This window comes from Haemorhous mexicanus, chromosome 22, assembly GCF_027477595.1.
Source record: "Haemorhous mexicanus isolate bHaeMex1 chromosome 22, bHaeMex1.pri, whole genome shotgun sequence".
In the NCBI taxonomy this organism is placed as follows: Eukaryota; Metazoa; Chordata; class Aves; order Passeriformes; family Fringillidae; genus Haemorhous; species Haemorhous mexicanus.
In genome coordinates, this window is record NC_082362.1 from 10,962,881 (window position 1) to 10,989,328 (window position 26,448).

The 26,448-nt window shown below is 49.9% G+C and overlaps 1 protein-coding gene across 2 annotated transcripts in view; it reads left to right on the forward strand.

Annotated features, from left to right (window-relative positions):
- Positions 1–24,901, forward strand: part of KSR1 (kinase suppressor of ras 1) — a 48,245-nt gene extending 23,344 nt beyond the window's left edge. The window contains exons 2-20 of one of the 2 annotated variants that reach the window (XM_059865670.1): positions 2,165–2,305; positions 9,940–10,087; positions 10,982–11,390; positions 11,607–11,611; positions 13,363–13,423; positions 13,674–13,757; positions 14,324–14,385; positions 14,494–14,600; positions 14,878–15,046; positions 16,217–16,258; positions 16,775–16,829; positions 17,500–17,545; positions 17,656–18,035; positions 18,120–18,216; positions 18,466–18,599; positions 18,999–19,130; positions 19,399–19,534; positions 19,859–19,992; positions 22,376–24,901. In XM_059865670.1, the coding sequence (XP_059721653.1) occupies positions 2,165–2,305; positions 9,940–10,087; positions 10,982–11,390; positions 11,607–11,611; positions 13,363–13,423; positions 13,674–13,757; positions 14,324–14,385; positions 14,494–14,600; positions 14,878–15,046; positions 16,217–16,258; positions 16,775–16,829; positions 17,500–17,545; positions 17,656–18,035; positions 18,120–18,216; positions 18,466–18,599; positions 18,999–19,130; positions 19,399–19,534; positions 19,859–19,992; positions 22,376–22,454 (2,421 nt within the window). In that variant the 3' untranslated portion in view covers positions 22,455–24,901. Of the gene's footprint in view, positions 1–2,164; positions 2,306–9,939; positions 10,088–10,981; positions 11,391–11,606; positions 11,612–11,769; positions 13,424–13,673; positions 13,758–14,323; positions 14,386–14,493; positions 14,601–14,877; positions 15,047–16,216; positions 16,259–16,774; positions 16,830–17,499; positions 17,546–17,655; positions 18,036–18,119; positions 18,217–18,465; positions 18,600–18,998; positions 19,131–19,398; positions 19,535–19,858; positions 19,993–22,375 lie in introns of those variants that run through there. The other variant, XM_059865669.1, reaches the window with a different exon arrangement.
- Positions 24,902–26,448: the final 1,547 nt, after the last annotated feature.

Below are 26,448 nucleotides of genomic sequence, written 5' to 3' on the forward strand. Positions count from 1 at the left end.
GTTCCAAGATCACTGTGCAATCTTGCCTCTGTCCTTAGGTGCTCTGCAAACCTGAGGCGTTCCCAGGAATGGGGAAGGGTGAGGTGAGCCAGGGGCAGCAGCAGCTACATCCTGCAGTGCCCTGGGAATTCCATGGACAGGCTCACAAACACACTGAGCTGTTTGCCTGGGGCTGGATGTTGTGGTTGCAGTTTGTATATCAGAACACATATTGTCCTTGGCCCTTCCCTCGAGTGGCCTCTGGAAAGAGACAAGGCTTGGGTGATTTCTGTCTTCCTTCTCTTTTCCATGACATAGCTATTGCACAGTTGGGAAGCTGTTTCTCATTTGTGTAAGCTGATTTTTGGCATACTGGAGGCTGTTGAGTCTACAGACTTCCTGCAGCCTCTTCTTTCTGCTTGTCCTGAGGGGCCCTTGCCCATCTACTCATCCCAGCCTGCCCAGTGTCAGTGTCCATAGCAGGAAAAAGCACACTGAGAAGAAAGAAAATTTAAACCAAGCCCCGAGCAGGAAAATCCTTGGGACAGCACCTGCAAGCTCCTTTCTGCCATGGCAGAGAACAGGAGAGCCCTGTGGACAGGCTGTTGTGGGAAAGGACGTGTGGCAGTGAGAAAGCAGAAGGTCAGCACTGAGGCAGCCCGTGACACATGTGTGCCCCAGAGTGCACAGGGCTGCCTGGAGGATCCCAGCTCCCCTGTTCCAGAGCCAGGGGAACTCGGGGCAGGCCACGGCTGAGGGGCTGGTGCAGAGAGAGGGCAGCCAGAGCACAGCCAGCAGCAGCCCCTGCCCGTCACACAGGGCCCAGCACATGGCACACATGGCAGGCACAGAGCCCCTGGGCTCTGCCTGGCACACAGCAGCAACACAGCAGCGTGGCAGCCACTGGGGCCCAGGCACTGCTGAGCCCACAGCCAGTCCCTCCCGAGGCTGGCCCTGCCCTGCCCTGCTTGCTCTGCTCTGGCCAGAGGAAGTAGAGCAGGGGTGGAAAAAAGGAAGTGCTGTCAGCCCCTTTATATAAAAAGAGGTACCGAGAACGAGTGGTTGGGATTTCCAGTTCATTGTAGAGCTGGTGCTCCAAAGCCCTGTTGGGAAGTTGTGGTGAAAAGGCTCCTCTGGTTTCAGCAGGGGTGGTCAGGGTGAGAATGCAAAGGGATGGCTGAGTTTCTAGGACATGGCAGTCCTGGATTGCCTCTCCTGGGAATGGCAGTGCTTTGCATTGCTCTGGGCATTACAGGAATTGGAATCACTTCAGTGTTCACACACTTTTTGATAAATCTCCAGCTGCATGGCACTGCTGTCAGAATTTGGTGTGTGGGCAGGGACAAACTTGTTATAGTTGTAGCTGATAGTTGTAAGGAATAGATTGCTCATAAAACATGCTCTCAAGTAACTTCATAGGAAAGCACTTAAACTGTAAGAGACACATCATAATGGTCAAACAATCCATGTTTGTTTTTTCCTTTACATTTTCAGTCTGATCATGTCCCAGATGCTAAAATTTGTTGACTAAGAACATGTTTTGGTTTATAAATCATGGATCAGCTAACTTGCTTTGAGGCATTGTTTTGTTAGGAAGGTTTTGAAGCTTAAGCCTCCCTCACAGGAACGTGTGACACAGTGAGCAATCTTTGGAGAGTATTTTCTTTTTGATAAGCAAACATAAGGCACAAACAATACTCCTTTTTGCTGTTTTATTCTTTTGTGCCTTAAGTGAAGAATTCTGTGTAGTGCATTTGCCATGAGATGGTCAGGTGATAAAAGCTTTGGAATAAAACTTTAGAATAGAAGATGTGCAGAAATTATCTAGTCCAACTGCCTGAATTTTGGTTCTTTTAAGTTAGCTGGTTTTAATGTTGATTTTGTAATAGAAATGCCCATCACATAATAGGCCTCAGAGTCTTTGGGTACTTTGGTTATTCCTGCCTCAGAACTGCTGTTGATGGGGGCTCAGAGCAGGTCCTGCCTTCTGCTGAAATGCTGAGGAGCAAAGATGCTCAGTGCGAGGGAAGTGCACTGCACAGATTTCCCCGAGAGCTCTGAGGAGGGTGTCACTTCTGTGTCATGGAAGAGCCCTGCTCAAAGCCAGCACGCCCCGTGTAGAAGCACAGCCTGGGAAGGGTCAGCCTGTGCCAAGGAAGCTCACAGTTTGTGTTCTGGCTCCCAGGTGAAGCTGATTGACTACATCCACCGGCAGCGGCAGTGCAAGCTGAGCGTGCCCCTGAGCGACCGCACCGCCGAGCTCAACAGCTACCCCCGCTTCAACGACTGGCTGGACATCGTCAACGTCAGGAAGGAGGTGGTGCAGGTAAGGAGGGGACACAGCCCTCACAGAGCCCTCCTGGCCCTTCAGTACATTCCCAGCTGCCTGCTGGGTCTGAGAGCCCCAGCAGGACTTAATCACTCACTACCTTTTGGATACTAATAGTTCTGTGCTGCGCTGTGTTCTGTGTCCAGCATTAGCCAAAACAGGACCATTGTTACAGTCTCACACACACACACGTAGAGCTCAATTCACTGACAGCTAAACAAGGCAGAAAAGGCTTTTTCTGTTCTATTTCCCATGTTGCCTCTGCAGGCCAGGTCACAATGTTCTCATTCAAGTTTCCTTTGATCGCTAAAAAACCAAAATTTTTCTTTGACCTCAGCAGGAATCTGCCTGGGTGAAAAATTCCACAGATTTTCATAGAAGTTATTCCAGCTTGGTTCTGATGTAACTAAGTGGTCTCTGGTTAAACAGTGTGGGTTCAGGACCAAGTTGTTCCTTTTATTTCCTACTGTTCATTTTGAAGGTGGTTCTGGTGTTGCCTTCCAGCCCAGCGAGGTTTTGGGTGGCACAGCCAAAGGTGCAGCAGTGACAATGAGAGGACAAAAGCAGCCTGTTGCTGTGGCCAAACTGCCAGGCTCCCAACCAGTGCTGGTTTCTAAGGTTACTGGAATTGCCTGAGTCTAAAAGAATGTCTTTGTAGCTCTTTTATAAATCCTTTGTGATGCCTTACAGAAAAGAGGGGGGAAGAGGTGAAGGAAAGGGAGGAGGGAGGTGGACAGTTCAAATCTGCCACATTCTGCTAATTCAGGAAGCAGAGAGGGTTGAGACTACCCTTCTGTATGCGTGGTCACTAAAAGGGGTGAACAAATTCGGGTTTGGTCTAAGGCAGAAAGAACTTCCCAGATCTATATTATTTTGATTTGTGCTCTCTTGCTGCCCCCTTCCAAGCAATGCCCAGTTGAGTGAACTCTGTTCCTTCTGGGACAGAACTGTAAGAACTGTACAAAGCACTGAAATTCCTCTGGGATTCCAAAAATATGGCTATCTTTTAAGGGTTCTGCATCCATTTCATGCAGCTGCAGGCAGCTTCTGTAGCACTTGTATTAGCTGGACAGCAGAACTGCAACACCCTGTGGGTCATTAAAATAATTTCTGAGTAGGCATGCTGGAACAGGCTGTGAGCTGGGGGAAGCGGAAATAGCTGGGCTAATAAACTAAGTGCTCTGCTCTTGCAGTGGTTTTTTTTTTGGTCCTGTTATTTCACTGCTCAAAAAATAGCCATGCAGCCACTGTTGGTGTTGGACACTGACATCAGCACAATGCTGAGCTGTCTGGGATGAGTTACCTTTCAGAAATGTCTCAGGTATCATGGGATCATTCCTGCTGTTGTTTAGATTTCATACAGCACGTTGAACTGCATTTCACCTGAAAGCTTTCAAAATGGAAATCACTGACAGAAGGAGCTTTAATAGGTTAGTTATTACAAAATCTAGAGTGGTGTCCTGCTTCTTGCACACTGCCTGTGACAGGATGGGGAGGAGCCTTTGCAGACAGGGTTGAGCAGGTCATGCTGTGAAAATGGGGACCCTCAAGTGGTTCTGGCTCTGTGCTACTGGGAACAGCTTCCCATCTTTCAGATAGTTAGCTCGCTGTAAAATGGAAATAGGCATGCTGGGTTTCCTTCTTAACGCTTCCAAAAAATGGTGCAGAGAGGAGGAAAACTGCACAAGTGTCACAGTGTGGTCACGTGGCACACAGCCCTCTCTTCTTGTGCCTTTTAGGCTCTGAAACGAGTTGGAGAGATTGCCAAGTACCTGTGGAGTCTCAGAAGAGCTGCCTCAGCGCCCTGCCCTGGGCACCTCTGAGAGCTGAACAGAGCAGCAGGTCTGGCACAGGAGGAGGTGCAGTGGAGGGCTCTCTGCCTGCTGCCTGTCAGGGACAGACCAGGAGAAAGGCCTGGCTTGATGGAGTTTTTGCTTTTTCAAATGGCTCTGATTCCCTTTGCATTTCTCGTGCTACTGGAGGGAGTATTTTCAAGACTGTGCTAATCTGTGACATAACACTGTTGAAAAGCAGCCTAATTGCAGCAGTTCTTTAGCTCAGCGGTGAGAGGAACAATGCTCTGTTTCTCTGTCTCCCCTCCCCTCCCCTCGCTCCCCCCAGTCCTCTCCCAAATAAAGCTGCCATGCAGGGAAGCACAGAAGCTCCCAGGCTCTCCTGTCAGAAATAGAGCAGCAGCTCCAATTTAGAATATCTGCTGACTCCTCTACTCCTGAGTGAAGACTATTTTTGCTCAGTGACTTGCTCTAGACATTGTGAAGCTCGAAAGCTCTGGTGATTATAATTGCTGGGCTCCTTTATTTCTTTGAAAACCTATATTTAAAATGAGAATAATGACTGCCTGTAAAATCCTTTAGTTCTGGAAGAGATTACAGCAATAACAATGCAGTGTTTATGGCGTTGGGCAACAGCTCGAGCTGCCGAGAGCGCGGACAGCAGCGAGCCGGTGACGCTGCGCCGGGTGCGAGGGCTGGGCTGTGCCGACCTCGCGGGCCTGCAGGTAGGTGGGCACTGCCAGCCCCAGCCTGGCATCCTCCTTGGCAGTACACAGCTCCTTCCAGAGGGTAAGGGAACTTGGAACCCCCACCCCAACCTGTGCTAGTTCTGTGGCTTTGTTACTGGTCCTCTAATCAGTTGCCAGAGAGATTTTTATCATAGAAAGTGGTAGCAGGCTCTGCTCTGGAGCTGGGCTAATGTGGTGCTGTAACTTGCTGTTTAAGTGTTTTTCTAGGGAATGCTGGAGTCCTTGTTTTTGATTAGGAGTTCTAGAATCTGATCAGATTTATAGATTGATTAATTCTAGAGATTGATTATGTGTTTAATGCCAACAATTATGTATAAATGGTTAAATATGGTGGGGTGAAAGTGAGCAAAGAGGTACTTGAACTGAGGTCTAGAAAAGACAGGGCAAGGAGCCTTACAGACAGAAGGTGTGTTCATGCTATGTAGTCATCTTGAGTGGATAAAAGTTGCTCTGAAAATGGTCCTAGAAAAATACATTGATCTCGATTGTCCTGCTTGCCTTGGGAGTTGGAGTCAGGAATTGGGAGGGCAATGGGAGGGAAGGAGGATGAGAACAGAGTGCTCTCTCCACTCCTGAGCTGATGGAAGATGTCTCTTGCAGAGCTATTTACTAGGTTCTGAGCTTGGAGTATTTCTGTCAAATAGAAGAGACTAAAAAAAATTCTGTTGGCTTATTTTCTTCAGCCCAGAAAGCGATTTTCTCTGCCTTTATCACTGTGCTTCCCAGAAACATAACTATTGTATTTGTTCCCACATGTAACTTGTCACTGTCATAAAAACTAACTTAAGCACAGAGTCATCTTCTTATCATCTTCTGAAGCATGTCTGGGCCAGCCCTGCTGGCTGTGGAGCAGGAGTGCCAGTCAGTCAAGCTTGGAAAGCTGTTTTTAGAGTGGATAACTGTCCTGCACAGGGAGGGGCACATCCTGCCCCGGGGTCTGGCCATCAGCAGGGCTGTGTCACCAGGGAGACTGGGAGCAGGTGGAACAGGGCTGTGGTTGTTGCTTTGAGGCTGTTCCTTTTGGGAACAGATTTGAGTCCCAGTTGTACCCTCGTACCCTTTTCTGGGATAGCTCCTGCCTGCCTGTGAAGCCCATCCCCAGCCAGCATTGATGCCAAAGAGCTGCAGAGCTGAGCAAGGCAGGGGCAGGGCTGGGCACAGCAGGAGCAGAGCAGGAAGGGCTCATGCCTTGAGCAGGAATTGAGTGCCCAGAGCCTTGTGCTGCCCCTGTGAAAATGTCCCTGCCAAGGGTGAGCCACGGGCCTGGGGCTGCTGCTGTGAGCCTGTGGCAGAGGGTTCTGTTTGCACAGGGTGGCCCAGCTCACAGCAGATCTGTCACTGGAGGAGCTGTGAGGGGTTTTTGTGAGTGCATCCTTTGGATGGGGGATAGAAGAGGCAGATCTGCCTACGCCTATCAGGTTTCCCCAGCTGTATCCTCTCATCTTTTTCTGTCAGCATATCTGCATGAACAGGCCATGAGGACCATGGCTGTCTGTTGGGGATTTCCATGGGTCTGGCAGCAGAAGCTCTGGCTGGCTGGCCAGATAGCAGAGATCCTGGATGTGCTAATTGTGTGTATGCAAATTAATTCTGTCCTGCAGGCTTCCTTGAGCTATAAAATTCCTTCAGTGTTGCAGCTGAAGGCCCCTCCCCAGTGTAAACAGCTCCTGGAAGATAGTCTCTACCACTGCCAGGGCTCCCCTTCCCTGCCAAGGGCTCCGGGTGCCCCTTGCAGCTTTGGGCACTGTGAACCCTTCATGGCTTGAGGTCAGCCCAAGGGATCTGCAACTGCTTCACCTGTCTGCCACAGAAGAGTAGTGAGAGCAGCTCTCCTGTCCCCAAAGAGCCAGCTGGACAGGATGCCCTGAGCCTGTCAGCTCCCCTCCAGCCTCTGCTGTGAGGTGGAACAGTGAGGAGGGTGATGTTAGGTGGAACCATGGCCTGTTTATGCTCACGGCTTAATGCAAGCTGGAAATTTCAAGTGAGAGGCTTTCCAGAATGCCCATAAAATCCCCAGGAATTTAATAATACAGCAATTTTTCAGTACCTTCATTGCTGGGCACCAGAAAAACACTGCAGAATAACAACTAGCAGGCACAAGATGTTCTTAAGAGCATCTTTACATGCTTTGCTTAGAGCTATCAGTGGGAATTTAAGCACCTTATGTAATGGGCTTTCTCTTCTAGCATCTGCTGCTTCACGGGAGGATGATTGGAGAGGGAATGTATTGATTTAAGAGGAGGCATTTGGGGCCTTGACAACTGTCCAGCTTTACAGGAAGAGCTGTGGCTAGTGGGTCGAGGAGCAGGTCAGGCTGATTTTGCAGAGTGCCTGCAGCAGCATTAGCTACGTAGGCTTATTTGCAGGGTGGAATCTTTACCAAAAATAACCCCTCCACTGTGTTAGATACCAGCATTTTTGCCATGTTTCAGGGATTTAAGTTGGACACCAGGCAAGATTAAAGACTGTTGTGAACTCTTCACCCGGACTAATTGAGACTGACCCTTGGATGGCTCCTTGGATGCACTGGTACTCACTTTTCTCTCTTTAGACATGTGCACCACGAAGTGCAGTCTGTGTCTGATAAGCAGGAGGGCTTCAGGGAAAAGTCCTCTTACCTGTTGTAGGGAGGAGTAATTTCCTGCTTTGGACTTTTTAGCATCCCTTCTGCTGAGCAGTGCATGGTTAGGCTTAAGATTTTGCTGGCAGTTATGAGGTGCTGAAGATTGAAAGCAGATTCTGTCTTCTGCTTTTTCTCTGTTTTTGAATCTGACCTTAATAGTAGAGTACTGTCTGAATATCTTGCAGCTCTCCCTGTCACGACAAGGTGTGCCCAGGGAGGTGGTGTTGAGCTTGGTCCTGATGCAAGCCTTTAATCTGCATTTTTAAAGCTGTTTTTTAAAAAAGCCTCAGCACCCACTGAAGAAGCAGGTGAAGAGATGTCAGCTGGACCCACATGTCTCACCCTCAGTGGTGAAGAGTGGGAGTAACCCCTGTGCAAGGCCCCAGAGCTGCCCTGAGGGGCCAGAGGCCCCCACGTGCCCCTGAGCAGGGGCCCTTCTCCTGCCACAGCAGCTGAGCCAGGGCAGCAGCAGAACCTGTTTGAGAGCCACCCTGAACTAGTGACCCTCCTCACTGTCACACTGCCTGGGGGGTGACACACAGCCAAGGCAGAGCAGGCCAATCTTACAGGGATCAGGTTGACCACTTTTAAATTAAGCCACCACATATGTGCAGCACATGAGTGGCTGTTTAAAGAAAGCCTCTTACTTCCCCTCCCTCCCCCTCTCTGAAGGCTTATTTCTTTTGTCGCGTGTCATGGGGGCTGGCAGCAGGTTCAGAAAGTCTGAGCTCTCCCAGCTCAAGGTCATTGGGATTGTTTAAATATAATCTCCTTTTCTGTACTTTCTACTTTCCTACAACTTGCTATTCTGTCTTTCTAAAATGAAACTACTGAGCAGAAGAGGAGCTTGGGCTTTGTGTGTGGGTGCAGTCCCCTCAGGCAGGGTCTGTGTGAGAGCTGAGCTGGGGGTGCACAGCTGGGCCTTGTGGGGACCATCACAGACCAGTCAGCTCTGGGCAGAGAGAGACTGTGTCCTCCAAAGGGATGGGGCAGTCTTATGTCCTGCATCATGGTGGTGCAGGTGTGCAGAAAAATGAATAATACCCAGCATCAATTGTGATGGCTGTGCTTTTGTTATTCTGCAAAGATTAGTTACAGGGGAAAAGAAAGAAAGTCTACCCAAACTTCATTGAACACTGGCTCTGCTCTGGTCCTGCTTCGTGCTTACTGCTCATTTAAATTCCTGGCCTCCCCTTGAGTCAGCTGTGTTTTGTGTTTCATCCAGTTCAGGGCATGTGACAGAAGATACAGGATGTGTTTCTTAGACTTCTGCCCTTTCTTAATTTATTCTTTTTGTTTGCTTCATGCCACAGTTACTAAAATTGGAAACTCGTGTTGCCACCTACAGAGCTCCAAAGGTTGGGGCTGTTGGGCACTGTCACAGCTGAAAGTCCTGCGTCAGCTCTCAAAGCAAGAGTCTGGCTTAAGAAAGATGCAATTGTTAAAGGACATTCAACACATTCACGTTTGCTTTTGAGTCGGAAGTGGGGTTTAAGGACTGGAGGATTCCAAGCTTTTTGTTTCACCAAGCAGTGACACACACTTTTGAGTTTTCCCTTCAAATAAAGTTCAAAGCCTTTTATATAGTTTGATTCCAGGAGTCGAAACTTTAGGATAAAGGCCAAATATTGTGAAATTTGTGATCTCATTGTGAGAATAGGCAACAGGGAGGTTTGTTTAGGCAGAACTTTACAGGGAAATTCCTGGGTAACTGGGCTAAGTATCCTGGTTTTGTTTATTAACCACAATTGCTGCAGACTTACACTGGAAACATTTGAATGGGGGAGGAGAGAGGCACACAGCTCAGTTCTGTGTCAGGAAATACCAGATCATTTTGTGTTTTCCAGGCTCTTGTATCTTTTGTGTCTGCCTGATCTGAGCCTTATCACTGTGGGGCTTTGGTGTATTAAGATGTAGAAGGAGTTCTGCAGAGATATCTCTCCAGGCAGGATATGGGTAAGGCTGGTCCTCTGATGAAGGAAAAACTGCTTGAGGAGGAGGCCACTATCTTTGTCAAAACATTTCTTTTTTGTTCAAATAAAGAAGTAATTTTCCTCACTGTTTCTGCTGTTCACTTCAGTACTGAAAAGCCAGACATCCTTATCTGACTCTTTTTCAGGTTTTAGACCTGTTTTATTTCTGACCCTATTTTTAATGAGAAAGTTAAGTTTCATTAGTAGCTTTGCAAAAATTTTCCACAAGGGGAGGCGTATTTTGATCCCCTGTAATCCTAAGTGGAGTAGCAGAGGATGACCAGTCCTGGAGGTACAGAGCACACTCACACCCCAGGCAGGGGAGGGAGCAGCTGTGGGCACTGCTGGCCGTGCCAGAGGGGCACTGCCAAAAGGAGTGAGCCATGAGTCAGCCCAGGCGGTGAGACAGTGCCACTGCTGAAAGCACCCGACAGGTGACACTCCTGCTTATACACAGAGAGCAGCAACAAGGGTCCCTCTTGCTTTCCTGCAGAGAATACCAGAGGAGCTGACCCTGGATGCCTTACTAGAAATGAATGAGTCAAAGGTGAAAGAAACGATGAAGAGATGTGGAGCCAGAGATGAGGAGTGCTCCAGGCTCAACGGGGCCCTGAGCTGCCTGCGGAAGGTGACGGAGTCAGGTACACACTGCCTTGTTCTCCTGTGGCACTGGTGTCCCAGCAGCCCAGCCCCATCTGCTGCCTTGCAGACACTGTTTGGGGAAGTTCTGTGAGCAGCATATGGCTCTGGGGTGTGCACTGATCAAACCTACCTAGAGCTGTCAGCTGGGTTTGGTTTGGACATCGATTCAGAGAAATAAATGGAAATAAATGTATGTAGAATCCTCTCCTACTCAGTAGAGTATATCCTTATTAACCCTTTCTGTTCAGAGTTGTGTTTAATGCTCCAGTTCATTCTCCATTCTCACACATCCTTGACTTACTAAAATACATCCAGATTCCTTGTAGGTGATGCCTTTCCCAAATATTGCCAGCTCAGAGAGAAACCTTCCCGTAGCACTTCCACGGGCACTGTAAAATCTGTTTGTACAAGAGCCTCTCCCAGCAGACTGGGACTCACATGCACCACATCTTTCTTTGTAGCAGTTATCAATCTGTCACTGAAAGGTGATGTTTCCTGTTGGTATTATGACAGTTCTTCCAATTGCAAATGGTAAAGATTAGTTAATGGAAAAAATCAGCAAACAGCTCAGTCTCATGTTTCCTTTTTTCTAATCTTTCTTGTCCCAGGCTGTCAAATATTTCCCATCCGCACTGTATAAACCAGCCATTGCTCAGGAGTTATGGCATTCACCTCTTAGAAAGAAATGGCATTTTTAAAACCCCAGGTATATGTCTCCCAAAAGCTCAGATCAGGCCCTGTGCTGAGTTTTCGCAGCCTGGGGTCCTGCTGAGGCTCAGGGGAGATCATTGCCAGGTGAAACGGGCACCCGCAGCCCTGCCCTGAGCAGCGCGGGGCTCGGTGCACGCAGAGCCCTCCCTGCCGGCCGCCACTAACGCTGCTCCCTTGGACAGGAGGGGAGCTGAGGGACGATGTGCCGCTGGCCCTCCCCGAGCGCCGGGACAGCTCCTGCTCGCAGCCGGACCCCGCCTGGTCCCCGTGTGGCCCGGCCAAGGGCAGCCAGCAGCAGCCGCGCTCCGCGCCCACCGCCGCGCCCTGCGAGCCCTGTCCCTGGGCAGAGAGCCTGCTGGAGCCGCTGGTGCTGCCCGCGGCCGGGGGCAGGCCCAGGACCCCGCACAGCATCACCGTCACCCCCCCGGCCACGCCGCAGCCCAGGCGCCGGCACCGCCTGAAGCCGCCGCGGACGCCGCCGCCCCCCTGCCGCAAGGTGTTCCAGCTGCTGCCCAACTTCCCCACCCTCACCAGGAGCAAGTCCCACGAGTCTCAGCTGGGCAACAGGATCGACGAAGTTCCTCCAATAAAGTAAGTTTCCTCCCAGACTGGAGCTGGGGCTCTCCCCGGCAAAGGCTGCCCTAGGTAGGCAGGAAAAGATTGGCAATGCAGCAGCCTCAGGAGCCTGTGCAAAGCCAGAGGTGTCTGTAAACCTGACAGCACATGCTGCAGTTCCTGCTCTAGCAAAGTGTGTACCTGCCACAGGAGTATCAGTGCCTAAAAAAATCTATCTTTTCTTCTTTCTAGGTTCGGTAAGAGATTCTCACAGGGGCCTCTGCAGTGCCTTGCTGAGAGAGAAGAACCTGTGCTTGTCAGCTCCCTGCTGGCCATCCCTGGGCAGCCAGTGGAGGTTCTCCACGGGCCCTCCTGTCTCAGAGCTTCTGTTAACTGAGTGGGAGCTTGGCCTGCCACAGAACCACCGGCTTTTACTTGGTTCCACCTGGTATTTTCTAAGATGACACAAGCAAGGCAAAGGAATGCTGGTGTTTCAAGGGTTAAAGCCAAGGGGGTGCTTATCTGTGACCTCAGACAGCTGGCACAGATGCCTCTTGGTGCAGGAATTTCACATCTAACCATTTAGTGGCTCTGGATATGCATTGCCCAGTGTCTCTGCAGTGAAGTTAAGACACTTGGTGCAGCTTTCTGGGGAAGCTGCAGCATGTGCTGGAATGTGGGGTGTTCCCTGTGTGCTGAGGAGTCTGTTCATGTGGGTGATGGCTGGCAGGAGCAGGGCTGGGTTTCTCCAGGGCCACTGGGAGTTCTGGCCATCCTGAGGTGTGTCCCAGGCACAACCTGTAACCTTGGAAGCTAACAGAGAGAGATTGGAGCAGCTTGGAAAGTATCCAAAAGTATCTGAGTATTAAAAACAAGTATGAAAGTCCAAGCACTGCACATATAGCTAATGCCCTTGAAAACAAAAATCTCAGGAATTACTTTCAGAAATAGAAAGATTGTAAAATGAAAGTGCCAGCAGAAATCTGAGCATTTCCCTGGGGAGAGGAGATAATTGGTGCAATAAATGAAAAAGGCATTAGAATAAACTCAAACAGAAATGAAGGATTTTGATGCTCCTCTTCATACAGACCTATTGGCTGGGGTGAAGTGTCTGCTGTGGGCCCTGGTGAGTCCTGGACAATCCCAGAGTGGATGATATTCATTCAGTGAGGATTTACCCATCTGACCCAATGTTCACAGCCTTTTTTACTGCTGTGCTGGGATTGTTTGGATGGCCACACTAGGCCAGCAGCATTTCTAGGAAAAGCAGTTAGCCATTCCAGCCTTTTCCAAGAGGCTGAAGATCACAGATGCCTTTAGGAGCTCCCTGGACTAATGATAAAAAAGACTGTGGTGCCACCTATGGTCAAGTGAGGAGACTGGCTCTGAGCCAGCCCTGCTGCTGTGCTGGCACTTGCACGTTGGGGTTTGCCTCAGACGTGCAATATTTCTGTAGATTTCGTTCAGGAAATATGCCAGAATTCTTGGTATTGGAGAGTTTTCAGGAAGTTATGTGCTCTGACCACTGGCATGCTGGTTTGGCATTTGGAAGTCTAGATCTTACTTTCTGCACTTAGCAGAAAGGTGAGCTCACATGTATGTTTTCATTTTTCGGGGTTATGCTGGCCCTGTCTAGAAACCTGAGATAATTTTTAGTGAAACAGAATATTCTGAAATCTACTGACACTGCAGGAAAACTGGGTGATGGCATTTGTGGTAAACCAATTGGGAGTAAACCAATTAGGAGTAAAGTCTGACTTTCCACTTTAAGAGTGGCTTAGGCCTGATCAGATGGACTTCTGTAATCCCTAAACATAAAACATCATGATTTATCCAATCATATGGAAACAAATACAAGGGCAACTTCACAGGGGGCAAATCAGTGTCTGAGCTGTGACACCTCATGGCTGGAGGTGCTGACCTGGGGCAGTGACTGCTCAGTTTCTGTGCAGGATGGTGAGCACATGTCAGCAATGCTTCCCTGAACCCTCCTCTTGTTCTCCATCAGAGCTCTCCCAGGGATCCCCCCAGACGGTACGAAGAGACTTTGGCCTGGCTGTGACTCACAGGTGAGCAGCCAGGGGCTGGGGCTGGCTGTAGCTCACAGGTGAGCAGCCAGGGGCTGGGTCTGGCTGTAGCTCACAGGTGAGCAGCCAGGGACAGAGCCCAGCAGCCCAGGCAGGGCCGTGGTGGCACAGGACCCTGAGATGGGTTTGGAGTCGGGTTGGTTGTCTCAGCTGCCAAGTTCAGCTACCTACAAATGTTCAATTTCCCTTGGACCCCAGCTGATGTCAGTTTTCCCTCTCTTGTCTCTGGTAGGTTCTCTACAAAGTCCTGGTTATCTCAGATTTGCCAAGTGTGCCAGAAGAGCATGATGTTCGGGGTGAAGTGTAAGTACTGCAGGTGAGCACACGGGGATGGTCTCCTTCAGAACAGCCTGGACTCACCACAGCCTGCAGTAACTCCCGTCTCTTGATGCGATGCACTTTTGGCAGTGCCATCATTTTTTCAGTCCTTCTGACCTGGCAAAGGGATGCTCTGGCACAATTCACACTTGAAGGTGGCAGCCTGGCACATGAATGAACCAAATTTGTTTCCCTGCCACAGGCTTCCTACCTCATCCTGGGCAAATCTTGTAGTGGGACCTGGGTCCCTAAGTAACAGCCAGGATATTAATTTTTGCTTCTCTCTCAGGCTGGTTAGTCCAGAGGACTGAGATTTTACTACTTCATGGTTGCTGGCTGAGAGTCAGTTAAAGTAACTCTTATTAAAAATAAATCAGGTGCGAAGATATGTTTGTGGTTTCATTAGCCTGAATAATAGAATTCTCCATACAAATGCCTGCTGCTCTGGGGCTGAGCATTCCAGAACTCCTTCGGAGATTAGCATAAGAATTACAAATGAAGAGTAGGCTTCCTCTTTTTGGGAAAGAACAAGTTGCTATTTAATATGTAATGGTTATCTTTCAGATTAAAATGTCACAACAAATGTACTAAAGAGGCACCTGCTTGTAGAATATCCTTCCTTCCCAGTAAGTAATTTTGTACAAATTCTTTACACTTCAATGTTATCGATGGTATGGAAAGAATAAAAAGTCTCATTAAAGCTGTTTCTCTCCCTTCTCCAACCTGTTTTTCAGTAACAAAAATAAGAAGAACAGAGTCTGTCCCATCTGATATCAATAATCCAGTAGACAGACCCACAGAACCCCAGTTTGGAACTCTCCCCAAAGCACTAACTAAAAAGGTACAAGGTGGCTGAAACACGTCCAGGGTCCCTGCGGAGCTGCAGTAGGGAGAGGTTGGATCTTACTGGTTGGAGTGAGAGCTTTCACTTTGCAAGGCTTGGATATATTTTCTCCCTGTAAAACAGGGGTTGTGCAGAGCTCCAGGTGCTTATTCAGCAAAGCAATGCCACAATCAAGCCTGGGAACAAGTTCCCTCTGTCTGTTGTCCAGCAGACACAGGGCAACTCCTCCTTTCTCTTTATTGTTCTCTCACAAGTGTCTTTCCCTGCTTTGCAGGAGCATCCACCAGCAATAAACCACCTGGACTCCAGCAGTAATCCTTCTTCTACAACCTCATCCACTCCATCTTCTCCAGCACCTTTCCAGTCTTCCAACCCTCCCAGTGCGACGCCGCCCCCCAACCCGTCCCCCATGGGCCAGAGGGACGGGCGGTTCAACTTCCCAGGTAAACTCCTCCCTGGCAGCAGACTCTGCAAGAGGCTGACCGGGAATTCATAGGGACTTGTAGGTTTCTGAACACATGGTTGTGCCTTAAACGAGGTGTAAAAGTGTATCTTATTGTCTGATAAAATGAAAATGTCTTTGTTACACAATTTTTAAAGGGTATCAGCAAGATATCTTTGCAGGAAACAGATTATTAAGGAACATTTCTCCTTTTCCTTTTTGGAAAAGGACTGAAGAAAAAAGCTACTTTTTCTCCTCCTTCCCCCTTTGTGCTGTACAATGCATACTGCCTGCCATGTGTGCTCACCAGGGGCTTTCAGGCAGGAGGGAGGTGCTTGCTGGAGCAGGCTGTGAAAGTGAGGACTGGAATGAATTACTTTACCAGACCCTTCCAAAATATAACCCACAATCAACACCAACTTTTAAACCACTGTCAAACATGACTGGTAGAGAGAAGTTTACCCTTCATGCCCTATGGATTGAGAGCTCCAGTGAGCAGCTTTAACCAGAGCTGAGAGGAGCAAGTATCTCTGACAGGGGCAATGATCTAAACAGTGAGAATAAATGTAATTCCTTTGACCTGAAGTCACATGGTGCTTAGCAGCTACTACATCTGGCCTTCAACATTGCTGAATTTTGCATCAGCTTCTGACCTGTGAATTCAAGTTGCTGTTTGAGCCTGCTAAAAAGGACCAGAGGCAGGTCAGTGTTAGGATTCCACTGCAGTACTTTGCACTGGGACAAACTGCTCGGATTCACTGAAAAAATAAAAAAGGCAGATGGTTCATGAGCTTCAGCTTCTGTAGGGGCACCTCTGCAAAGCTGAGACACAAGAGCACATCACATCACACCTGATGTGGGCCTGCCTTGCACGTCCCTGGGCTCTCCCTTTGCCCACCAGGCTGTTTGAGAGAGGTGGCACAGCTTGTGTGTGATACCTGTCATCTGTCAGGGCCCTCCCAAAATGCATGTGCTGAAATTCCCCCCAGCAGGCTGATAATCCACTAATCTGTTCCCAGCAGTGACCTGGGACTAATTCATTGAATGCACATGAGGCACTCACTGATGATCCTCTAACTTGTTTGTGTTGTTCTGTTTTGTTTTGTTTTTTTTTTTCTCCTGGTATTTTTTTTGCTGTTCCTTTTTTACAAAACCCCAATTAATTAAAAAGCTGCCTACTACCTTCAGCATAGACAACAGTTTATCTTCCCAGGTGAGTTGATTGTTTTAATTCTACTAACCAACTTCTACTGCCAAAATATGACTTGTTTATAAACCTCTGCATGCTGCCCAAGAACAATCATTCTGCTTTAAAAACCTTTCTAAAACAATCCAGACTTTCTCTTATCTCAGTGTGTACTCAGGCCTCTCTCCCCTCATCTGAGGTAGTGATGTGATTTATGTATTGAGATGGAATTTTGAATATTTAGCTGTAGAACATTTGTTTTCTGCTGTGGGATTCTATTCACATCCATGTTCCTCCTCTCTGAAGATTCACTTTTATGGCTCTGTGCCTGGCCAAAAGGACTTTACAGATAGGTGGGGAAGTGGAAGAGGACTGGGCTCAGCCAACATGCAGGCATAGGAGAGATGAGCATAGTTTTAAATCAGTAAAAGAATAAAATCTTCCTAGATAAGAAGCAAATAGTGGCTATTGCAATGTTAAAACTTGCAGTCTAGAGGAGACTGAAGTGTAGAAGATGTATCATAACTGTTTCTACTTTCCCAGAAATTCCCAGTCCTGCACAAACAGCACAGCTTCCAGAAACTGCTGCAGACACTAAGTAAGTAGAGTTTTAAATCTTTTCATTTGTACAGCATTTCCCTGGTAATCCTCAAGTCAGCCCAGAAGTGCTGTGTTATGGCCAAAACCAGATTTAACACCTGAGAATTCCCAGGGTAACTTTAGTCGGTGAGGGTGATGCTGGTATTGCCAGCAATATGACATCTGAATATGACATTTAACTCTAAATGGCACTCTAAGGAGTCCAAGCCTTTAATATCTAGTCCTGGTTTTGTGAAGGGTCAGATGAAACAGAAGTTGGAGTTCTGTACCTTGAAGGGCACGGCACACTGAGCTGCAAGCAAACAGCTCTTTCAGGATCCCAATTTCAGGGCATGGAAAAGCTTCCAGCCTGCATTGCCAGCTGCTCCACTGCAGGTGTTTCAGGGGTAGGAATGGGAGCATCTATTCCTGGAACACAGTGTAATAACAGAGCCATGCCACTGCCAAATCAATTCCTGCCACTTAATTATCAAGAATCACTTCCAATCTTTGTCCCTTATTTGTCAAAGTGAGCTTAGAGTCCTTCTCTTTTACATGGAGCAGGAATTGTATTTTTCTCTGCTTCTGTAACTGTCAGGATCTGTTCTGTATTGGCTTCTTCTGCTCCCTGATGGCAGGGCCCCCATGCCCCAGTGATGTCCAACGTTGTTCCCTCTGCTCTGTTGCAGCGCTGCCCAGCAGCCGGGCACGGGCGGAGGCGCACGGGAAGCACAGGTGGGTTTATGGCTTGCCCCGGAGGTCTCTGGAGCAGCCTGTGCTGCTGGGCTGCTCTGCCACCCCCGAGGGACTGCGAGCACACCTTTCCCTCCCCCTGCTGTGGACAGGTGGAGGAAGCAGAGGCGGGTAAGTCGGAGCCCGAGGACGATGAGGATGAGGTGGAAGATTTGCCCAACCGGCGGCCGCACCTGCAGGGGATGATCTACCGCAAACCCAGCCAGACCAGCGTGTACCTGCAGGAGTGGGACATCCCCTTCGAGCAGATCCAGCTGGGGGACCCCATCGGCCAGGGCCGCTGGGGCAAGGTCTACAAGGGCAAGTGGCACGGGGAGGTGGCCATCAGGCTGCTGGAGATCGACGGCAACAACCAGGATCATCTCAAGCTCTTCAAGAAGGAGGTGATGAACTACAGGCAGACCCGGCATGAGAACGTGGTGCTGTTCATGGGAGCCTGCATGAACCCCCCTCACTTGGCAATCATTACCAGGTAGGGAGAGAGATCTTTCCAGTGGTTCTACTAGATATGTATTGTGGAGGTAGCTAATGTTCTCATATATAAACTTTCCTGTAGCTTCTGCAAAGGAAGGACGCTGCACTCCTTTGTGAGGGACCCCAAGATCTCCCTGGACATCAACAAAACCAGGCAGATAGCACAGGAGATCATTAAGGTAAGAGCTTGTTATGCCTAGGGAGCCTTTGGTTAGGGCCTCAGCCAGAGCTCAGAGCTGCACACAGGACTGGGAGCTGCTCCCTGAGCCTCTTCCCACACCTTCCTGCACAAATCCCACAGGGGCCCTGCTCCCAGTTACAACTAATCCTTGACCCTGGAGTTAGGAAGGGGAAATGTGTTAGAAAGCAGAGTCTGCTTGGAAATAGTAAAACCCCAAAAACATTTCCATTTCTGCTGTGTTTCCCAGGGCATGGGGTATCTGCACGCAAAGGGGATTGTACATAAGGATCTGAAATCCAAAAATGTCTTCTATGACAATGGGAAAGTTGTGATCACCGACTTTGGATTATTTGGAATTTCGGGTGTGGTTCAGGAAGGAAGGTAAGTGGAGGTTTCAGTGCTTGGTTCCAGCTCTGGAATGACAAATGGTCAATCAGGGAAACATTTCCTGCAGTGCACAAGAAGCATCCATTGGTTTAGTCCGCACTCAGTGTGCATTGTGCATGTTTGCTTTGTTTTCCTTTTGAGCAGAGTTCTTCCTACAGTTGCAGTAGCACAGCTAGAGAGTTTGGATTAAGACTCAGAGCACAGAACAAACAAGACCTTAAGCCCAGGAAGGAGCTTGTCAGGCTGACACGTGCCTATTTGTTAACATGGCAAGAAAATTAGAAACAAAACATCAGCAAAAACATTGGAGTAAATAAAGCCAAAGCATCAGGTGCAGCACAGATATGGTCTCCACATCAATGTTTTAGTCCTGCTTCTTTCTTTTGGACTCAGGAGGGAGAATGAACTGAAGCTGCCTCATGACTGGTTGTGCTACCTGGCCCCTGAGATTGTCCGTGAGATGGCCCCAGGGAAAGATGAAGACAAGCTGCCTTTCTCCAAAGCTGCAGATATCTATGCCTTTGGGTAAGAAAGGAGCACCAGGAGTACCACGACAGCTTGCTCAGTGAGACTGGCTACTGATCTAAGCCTTCCAGTCAGTGCTCCCCTTCCCTCAGGATTCCAGCTGGGACACATTTTCCTCACCTATTCCAAAAGTCATGGGTGGAAAGGGTTTGCTGCACAGCCTTAGGCACCTCCCAGAGCTCAGCCGAAGCAGCTGGAACAGTGCCAGCATTGGGTACTTTGTCTGTCGGGAGCAGGCAGAGGCCTGACACATCTGTTGGCATTGCAGGACCGTGTGGTACGAGCTGCAGGCACGGGAGTGGCCCTTCAGGACCCAGCCTGCAGAGGCTCTCATCTGGCAGATCGGCAGCGGCGAGGGAGTGAGACAAGTCCTTGCCACTGTCAGCCTGGGCAAAGAGGTCAATGTAAGTACCTCAGCTGCAGGAGTCCCTCACAGAGCTGTTTGTTAGGGAGAGAGGGGCTGCCTCAAGAGAGGTATTACACTCAGAACTCAAAAGAGAAAGGGCAGGAAGAGAACAGATGAGAATGGGATAGGTTTAGCCTGTGCCTGTAACTGAGGTGTAGAAGTGAACATCCCCAGCACAGGACACTCTTGGGCTCTGACAGCCTCCAGGCCCTCTGTGAGCAGTGTCTGCCTGGGCTCACACACATCCCAGTGCTCAGACAGTTTCCTGGTCTGCAGAGTTGGCCCATGATCTGAGATAATGAGCCACCACTGTCCTCTGCAGGAAATCCTCTCGGCCTGCTGGGCCTTCGACCTCAGTGAGAGGCCCAGCTTCACTGTCCTCATGGAAATGCTTGAAAAACTGCCAAAACTGAACCGCCGGCTCTCCCACCCAGGGCACTTCTGGAAGTCTGCTGAGTGAGTACCTGCTGCTGGTCACAACACTGATGCCGTGCAGTTTGCTAACTGGTGTCACTTCTGAGCTTTACTTGCTTTCCTGGGGCTGTCATCCCTGACAGGGTGAGAGCACTGCTCCTCTGCTTCTCTAGTCCCTGGGAAATGATGTGACCAAGCCATTAACCTCAGACAGTTCGTTTCCTACTTCACCATATTCACCTCTCTCCAGCAGCTGACTGATCCCCCTGTTTGTGTCAGAGAAATCCACAGCAGCATTGGAAAGGGCCCACACTGACCCCAGAGTGGTCAGAACTTCCCCAGTGATGGTGATGGCAGTACTGCCTGAGGAAGGGAAGGACCCAGGAACAGGCCACTGTTTCCCTCTGAAGTGGTTCAGGCTGCGTGGGTTTGAGGCCACAGACACGTCTGTGCCCAGTGCCCATTCACCATGTCCTTGGCTCAGTGTTTCTTTTCATCTCCTCAAGTGCTCGTATTTACTTTCTCTCCGTTCTGATGTTTAACCCACCCCTTCTCTTCCTATAATCCTTCACCCTCTTCCTGCAACACCTGATCAGAACCACCCAAACTCTTGACCCAGGAACTGTCGTGGCAGTTTGGTCTCTGCTGGCTGTGGGGGCTTTGGAGTTTGGGTTGAAAATTCTGCACTTCTGTGCAATTTCCCCCCCATTTGTACTGGATCCCTGACACACCCGTGATGTCCAACAACTTTAAACTGCAGAAAGCTTCCCCCAGACAGAAAGCTTCCCCCAGACTCTGGCCTCACCCTCACACAAAGAACAGGCACTGAGCAGTGGAGCTCCCCCCAGCACACCCAGATCCTTTCACACACTGCACTAACCCCTGCTGCAGCCTGGTCAAAGCTGTACAATGTCTAGTTCTCAAGGGCTTGCTTTAAATAACTGAAAACTAACTCTCATGGTGTCTTTTTCCCTTCCCTCCCATATTTCTTTGTAGGTTGTAGCTACTGGTGCAATAACGGGCTCCACCTTGCATGCTTCCATGTGTCGTATCCTAACCGGCAACTTGGACAATCACCTTCCATTAAAAAAGCAAAACCAAACCACGAAATTAACCCATGGACATAATCAACACTTTATCCGAGTTCTCCTCTCTGCCTTTCGCTTGGTGTGGGCTGTAGCTTCAATAACCACTCCTGTCTGCGAGACCCTCCTGGCTACCCCCGGGCTCCTGTGCCCCGGCAGCTGAGACTCCTCTGGGCAGGGCACGGGACCCTCTGCCTGACCAGGTGCACCCCAGGGCAGGGTGGCTGTCCTGCCTGCAGCTCAGGGCTGTCCCCAGACTGCTGCACCTCTGCGTGTCCTGCGAGGCCCCCGAGCCCCTCCGGGGCTGTGTCCTTAGGGCTGCAGCTCTGTGCCTGCAGGTGACAGGGACACTGTCACAGCACTTGCACTGCAAACCAGCAGGAGCTGAGGCCAGGCTGGTTCTCCCTCAGATGCAGAGCCAGCACTGCAGCCAGGGTCAGTTCTTGAGTGGAAAGAAGGATGGTCCTTGCTCTGCTTGGAGCAGCTGAGGGTCCTTTGCCCGCTGAGAACCAGGCTGGGGCAGGTCCACGTGGGTCAGCTGGGATCAGCTACAAAGCTGTATCAAAGAGGAGGAAAGCAAGAGCAGCCTTCAGCTCCTCCCCTTGCAGATCCAGGCCTTGGAATGTTACAGTTTGCTTCTGTTTACATCGCTGGGCAGCAGAAGGACTCAATGTAGGGCCTTGGCAGAGTCACAGCTACCACAGCAAACATGTGCCTTCTAGAAAAGGTCTGTCTTCACTGGTTTGGGGGGGAGAGGACAGGGACAGAGGAGAGCACACACCAAGGCGGTTTCTGCTGCTTGAGGACAAGCTCCCACATCATTCCCAGAGCCTCCTCAGGAAAGCTCTGAGCAGAAAGTGCTTCTGGCTCTGCCAGCAGTGTGAGAGACCCCTTTAGATGTTTGTAGAGCCTGGGGAGGAGCAAATGGGTTTGGGTTTGTTCTGTTGGGGTTTCTTAGCCCGTTCATGTACCTTGTCAAAACTCCCCTTTCTCTTACAAAGAAAATTCTGTCCGTTTTTCCTTCTCTTCTACTTCAAGAGAAGCAAGTGCCCACTGAAAACCAGTGTCAGGCTTCTACCCACGGTAGAGACCTGGGAAAACTTCCTGCTCCTCCCCCTTGGGCAAATCAGATTGTGCAGTTTCTTCCCACTGATAATGCCTGCATGAATAACTCCATGTGTTTGCTGCTGAATTACTTGAGCATCTCTTGGGTGAGCTGAAGTGATGCGAGAGCAGAACCAAACTCATTGCAGCTCCTGTGATAGGGCAGTAGCGTTGGAAGATGAATCATCAGTAACTGTTTCCCCCTCCCTTCTCCTCTCCCTCCCCACTCTCTGCAGCATTAACAGTAGCAAAGTTGTCCTGCGTTTTGAAAGATTTGGCTTGGGAATCCTGGAGCCGAGTAACCCAAAGCTGTAGCCCGGTGTCATTGTGACCGTGCTGGCTGCCTGCTCCCACACAGCACCAGAAACCCTCCCTGGCTGCTCCACGCCGAGGCTGAAGGACCATCAGCTCAGCCCCGTGTCCTGCCTGAGCACCAGCAGCTATTTAACAATGTTTACATGATACTTTTGTGTGAACTCTATTTTTTTAAACATAATAAACAGTGAATCGAGTTGAACTTCAGCCATCTCAAGTAGCACTGAGAAAGAGCTGAGCTGTTCGTGGTTCCTCCTTGTGTCCGTGGTCAGTAGGAGCCACTCTGCCCTCAGAGCAGGGTCCTGGCAGTGGAACAGCCATGTGGCTCCTGCAGGTGTTTCCCTCCAGAGGTCAGCTCTCTCCTGAAGGCAGAGCCCAGCCTGCTGCACTGGGATTGCCCAAAGCAGCCATTGTTCCAGCAGGCTGCTCCAGCTCTGGGTCAGAGCTGCTGCAGGCAGTGTCTGGCCGTGGGGGCTGGCTCTCAGTGACTCAAGTGCTCTTCTCCACAGAACTCACACTGAAACCTGCTCCTTCTCATACAATCCCAGAGGAATTAAGAATTGCTGGCCTTAAAAAATAAACTCATGACTTGTCACAGCTCTGCACAGGGACCAAATTCTTCTTTTGAAGTTCAGACACAAGTTTGAGTTCAGGGAAAAGCAAGAGAAACAGGACAAGGGAAAAGCTGTCCCTAAATAATGCATTAACTAAGGCCTCGATGCACAGAGCTTCAGAGCCCCTGCACACACACACACACACGGTGTTGCCACTGCCTACAGTTGGCCACGACTGAGCCTGCAGGTTCTTTGTTTGAGAAACATTGGACCAAAGCAGTTGCTTTGAGGAAAAAACCTTTAAGAATAACAAATCTTGTAACCAAGAAGGCAATAGATGGGCCTGGAAGTTCTGCCTGACCCCAACACCTCAAAGTTGTTTCAGAGGTTGGGTTTAAAACCAAATCCCACCCCCTCCTCCAGTGCACAGTGTGGAGGTTATGGAGGTGACAGCGAGTGACCACACTGAGGTGGAAGATGCATCATCCCCCTTGGAAATCAATTGCAGGCCCTGGTACCAGAGGCTCCCCTTTCCCATCCCTGAGGCTCAGGGGGAGCTCCCAGATCTCTGAGCAGGCAAAGCACCAGCCCTCAGTTTGGCTGCCTTGTGTGAGGAACTAAGTGGCACAAAACCTGAGTTCTGTTGAGGAGAGAGCCTCAGTCCTGTGTGCAAGTCCATTGTAGCCTCTTACAAGTGCTGACAAAGACATTTTATATGTGTCTCAGCTCAAAAAGAGAAATGGGTTTGGCATGGCCAGGCACTGCAGTGCTGTCCTGATCCCTGTCCCCCTCGGGCTCTGCTGTTCTCACTGATGGGGCCTCAGCAGCCTGAAGCAGAAGTTTTTTTCCCCCAAGTGCTGGTGAATAAGGAGCAGCACAACACAAACCCAAAGCAGGGAAGAAAGGTGCTGCCCCTTGGCTGGAACCCTCTGTGGCCTTCCTGCCTTAGGGAGGGAAGGGCAGGAGCTGCTGCTGGATCCAGACTGGCCCTTAGCTCAGTCGGTGTCGAGGGCAGCAGCAGCCTCAGGGTGCTCCTCACTCGGTTTTTGAGTGCATAAAGCAGGCCCTGAGAGCTGGGACACCAGAACATTCTGTGTGGGATCAGTGGCCTGGCTCCTTGCAGCCCCAGACTGACCCCTGGTCCCTCCCGTGCAGGTCAGGCCCTGGCTGTGGAGCCCTTGTGTCCTGCCCTGCCCCAGTCAGGGTGCTGGACGTGCCCAGTCCTGGCACAGGGGCTTGTTCACAGCCTGCCCTTTTGAGGGGCACTGGGATCCAGCCTGACCTGGGTGGGACACCCCTGAACTGCCCTTGAGCACAGAGCTCATCCTCTGCCCCAGTGCAGCCAGAGGAGAGGCCGACAGTGTCTGTGGGGTGCTTTTAGTTTTGGTCAGCCTCTGAGGAGTGGTTTGATTTTGGTCAGCCAGGGGCACCCAGGGGAGGCCAGCAGGGCTCTGGGCACAGAGCTGGGGGCCATGGAGCTGCCCCAGCCCCGCACACCAAGCTGGCCCTGGCTGGTGTTTGTGTCACACGTCCTGCCCCGTGGAGCTGTCAATGTGACAATGCTGTGCAATGCTGCTACAGGAGCCACATGTCAGTAGTGAATGTAAATGGTCGTTATATGGTGAACATGGACACGTTTTCTTTTCAAATGTGATGTAAACTTTGTACAGTACAAATTTTTTTTTATATTTTCTATGAACTGAGTGTCTTCCAAAATTGCTATTAAATTAATTACAAATTGTTAGAATTAACAACAGTTTCTGTATTAGTTTATGCAACCAGAAAAAAAAAGAAAAAAAAGAAAAATTAAAAAAAAAAAGAGTGCACTCTATGCTACTGGAATTCTGGACATGTAGGAATCTTTTCAGTGAATAAATCTTCAGTCTGGATAAAGCAAGTGTTACTGAGTCCTAGTTTGACCTCTCCCTCCCACTGACTTGTAGCTGAACCAGAACAGGAGCAGACTCCCACGGAGACCCCCCCCAGCACAGCAGCTCCTCCACCCCCTCTGCTCCCTGCCCATTCCCTGAGGGGCACCAGGTGATCTCCCCCTGCACAAGTCCCTTGGGATACCAAAGTATTCCCTCCCAGATACGATGAGTCACATTATTAAATGGGTAATACAACCACCACGGAGTTTTCTCAAGGCACCAAACTGTTTAAGGTGCTGCTTCCCTCCCAAAAGCAGCACCTGAAGCCATTCTGGGACCCCCAGCACCTTCTCTGTCCTTTGCTCAAGGTCCTGCCACCACCTGCAGAGTGGGGCAGAGCTCTGCCAGACACACCCGGCTCTCCACCCTGGGGGCAATTACCGAGTGTTAATTAATCGCAGGAAGGTTCTGCTGCTGCCAGCAGCTTTGTGCCATCCTGCCAGCAATGGGTCAGGGCATCATAAAAGCACAGTTTCACATCTCACCCATCTTACCTACATCTCACATGCAACAATAAAAAGTTTAAGATAAGTTGAGCTTTGTTGTCTTTTATAAAGAATAAGAAATAATAAATTTAATTCTCAATTATACTTGAAGGGCAGAGGAGTTTCATTTAACAAACCAAAACACACCAACTCCAGTCCCCCAGCACACAGACTCTGTCCTGGCTGTGACTGGAGCAGTTTGATGTTTCCCTGCTCAGCTGTACCCCAGAACTGCCCCAGGAGGCACCACCATCGGGGTCCCTCTGCCCTGGGAGAGCCGCAGCAAACAGGAGCAGGAGCAGCCAGCACACACCCCCCAAGAGGGACAAACCCAGCACAAAGGGAGCATTTCCAGCCCCTGCCAGCTGCACTGCAGCACTCAATGGCATTCAAAACCCCCACACCCAACAGGAACATTTCGCCAGCCCAGCAGAAAGCTCGACAGCAAAACATCCCAGAGCAGCCACAGCAATGGGGTTCACACAAAGGAGACACCAAATAACAGCTCACAAAGCACAGCTCAGGCTACAAATGAACTGAAACTGACTGGAGCAGGATCTGGGAAAGCTGGACACACGTCTGGCCTCAGCCTCAGACCTGCTCCTCCCAGCCAAGGCAGCAGCTCCAGCCCTGGCTCCCAGCAGGGCTACTGCGGCAGGCAGAACCCCTGTGCACATGGACAATGTAACACAGCATTACCAAAACAACAAGGAGAAGAAAAAGCCTTTCTCCTACCTGGCCTCACTGTCTCCAGGGCCCAGAACTCCACAGCCTTGCACACCACCCCAACACAAGCAGCATCTGCCAGACCCTGCCCCACAGACCTTTGCTGTCCCTTGTGAGCCTCAGGTGTCCCTAACGAGCCTCAGGTGTCCCTCATCCCCCAGCCCCTGGCTGGCCCCACCAGCCCCCAGCTTTGCTGCATTTCCCTGATGCAGGGCCTGACCTTCTCTCCCCTCCCTGCACTCATGGACTGTGTCCACACATTCCCTTCCTTTCCCTTCAGTCAGTAGTTTTATGAAAA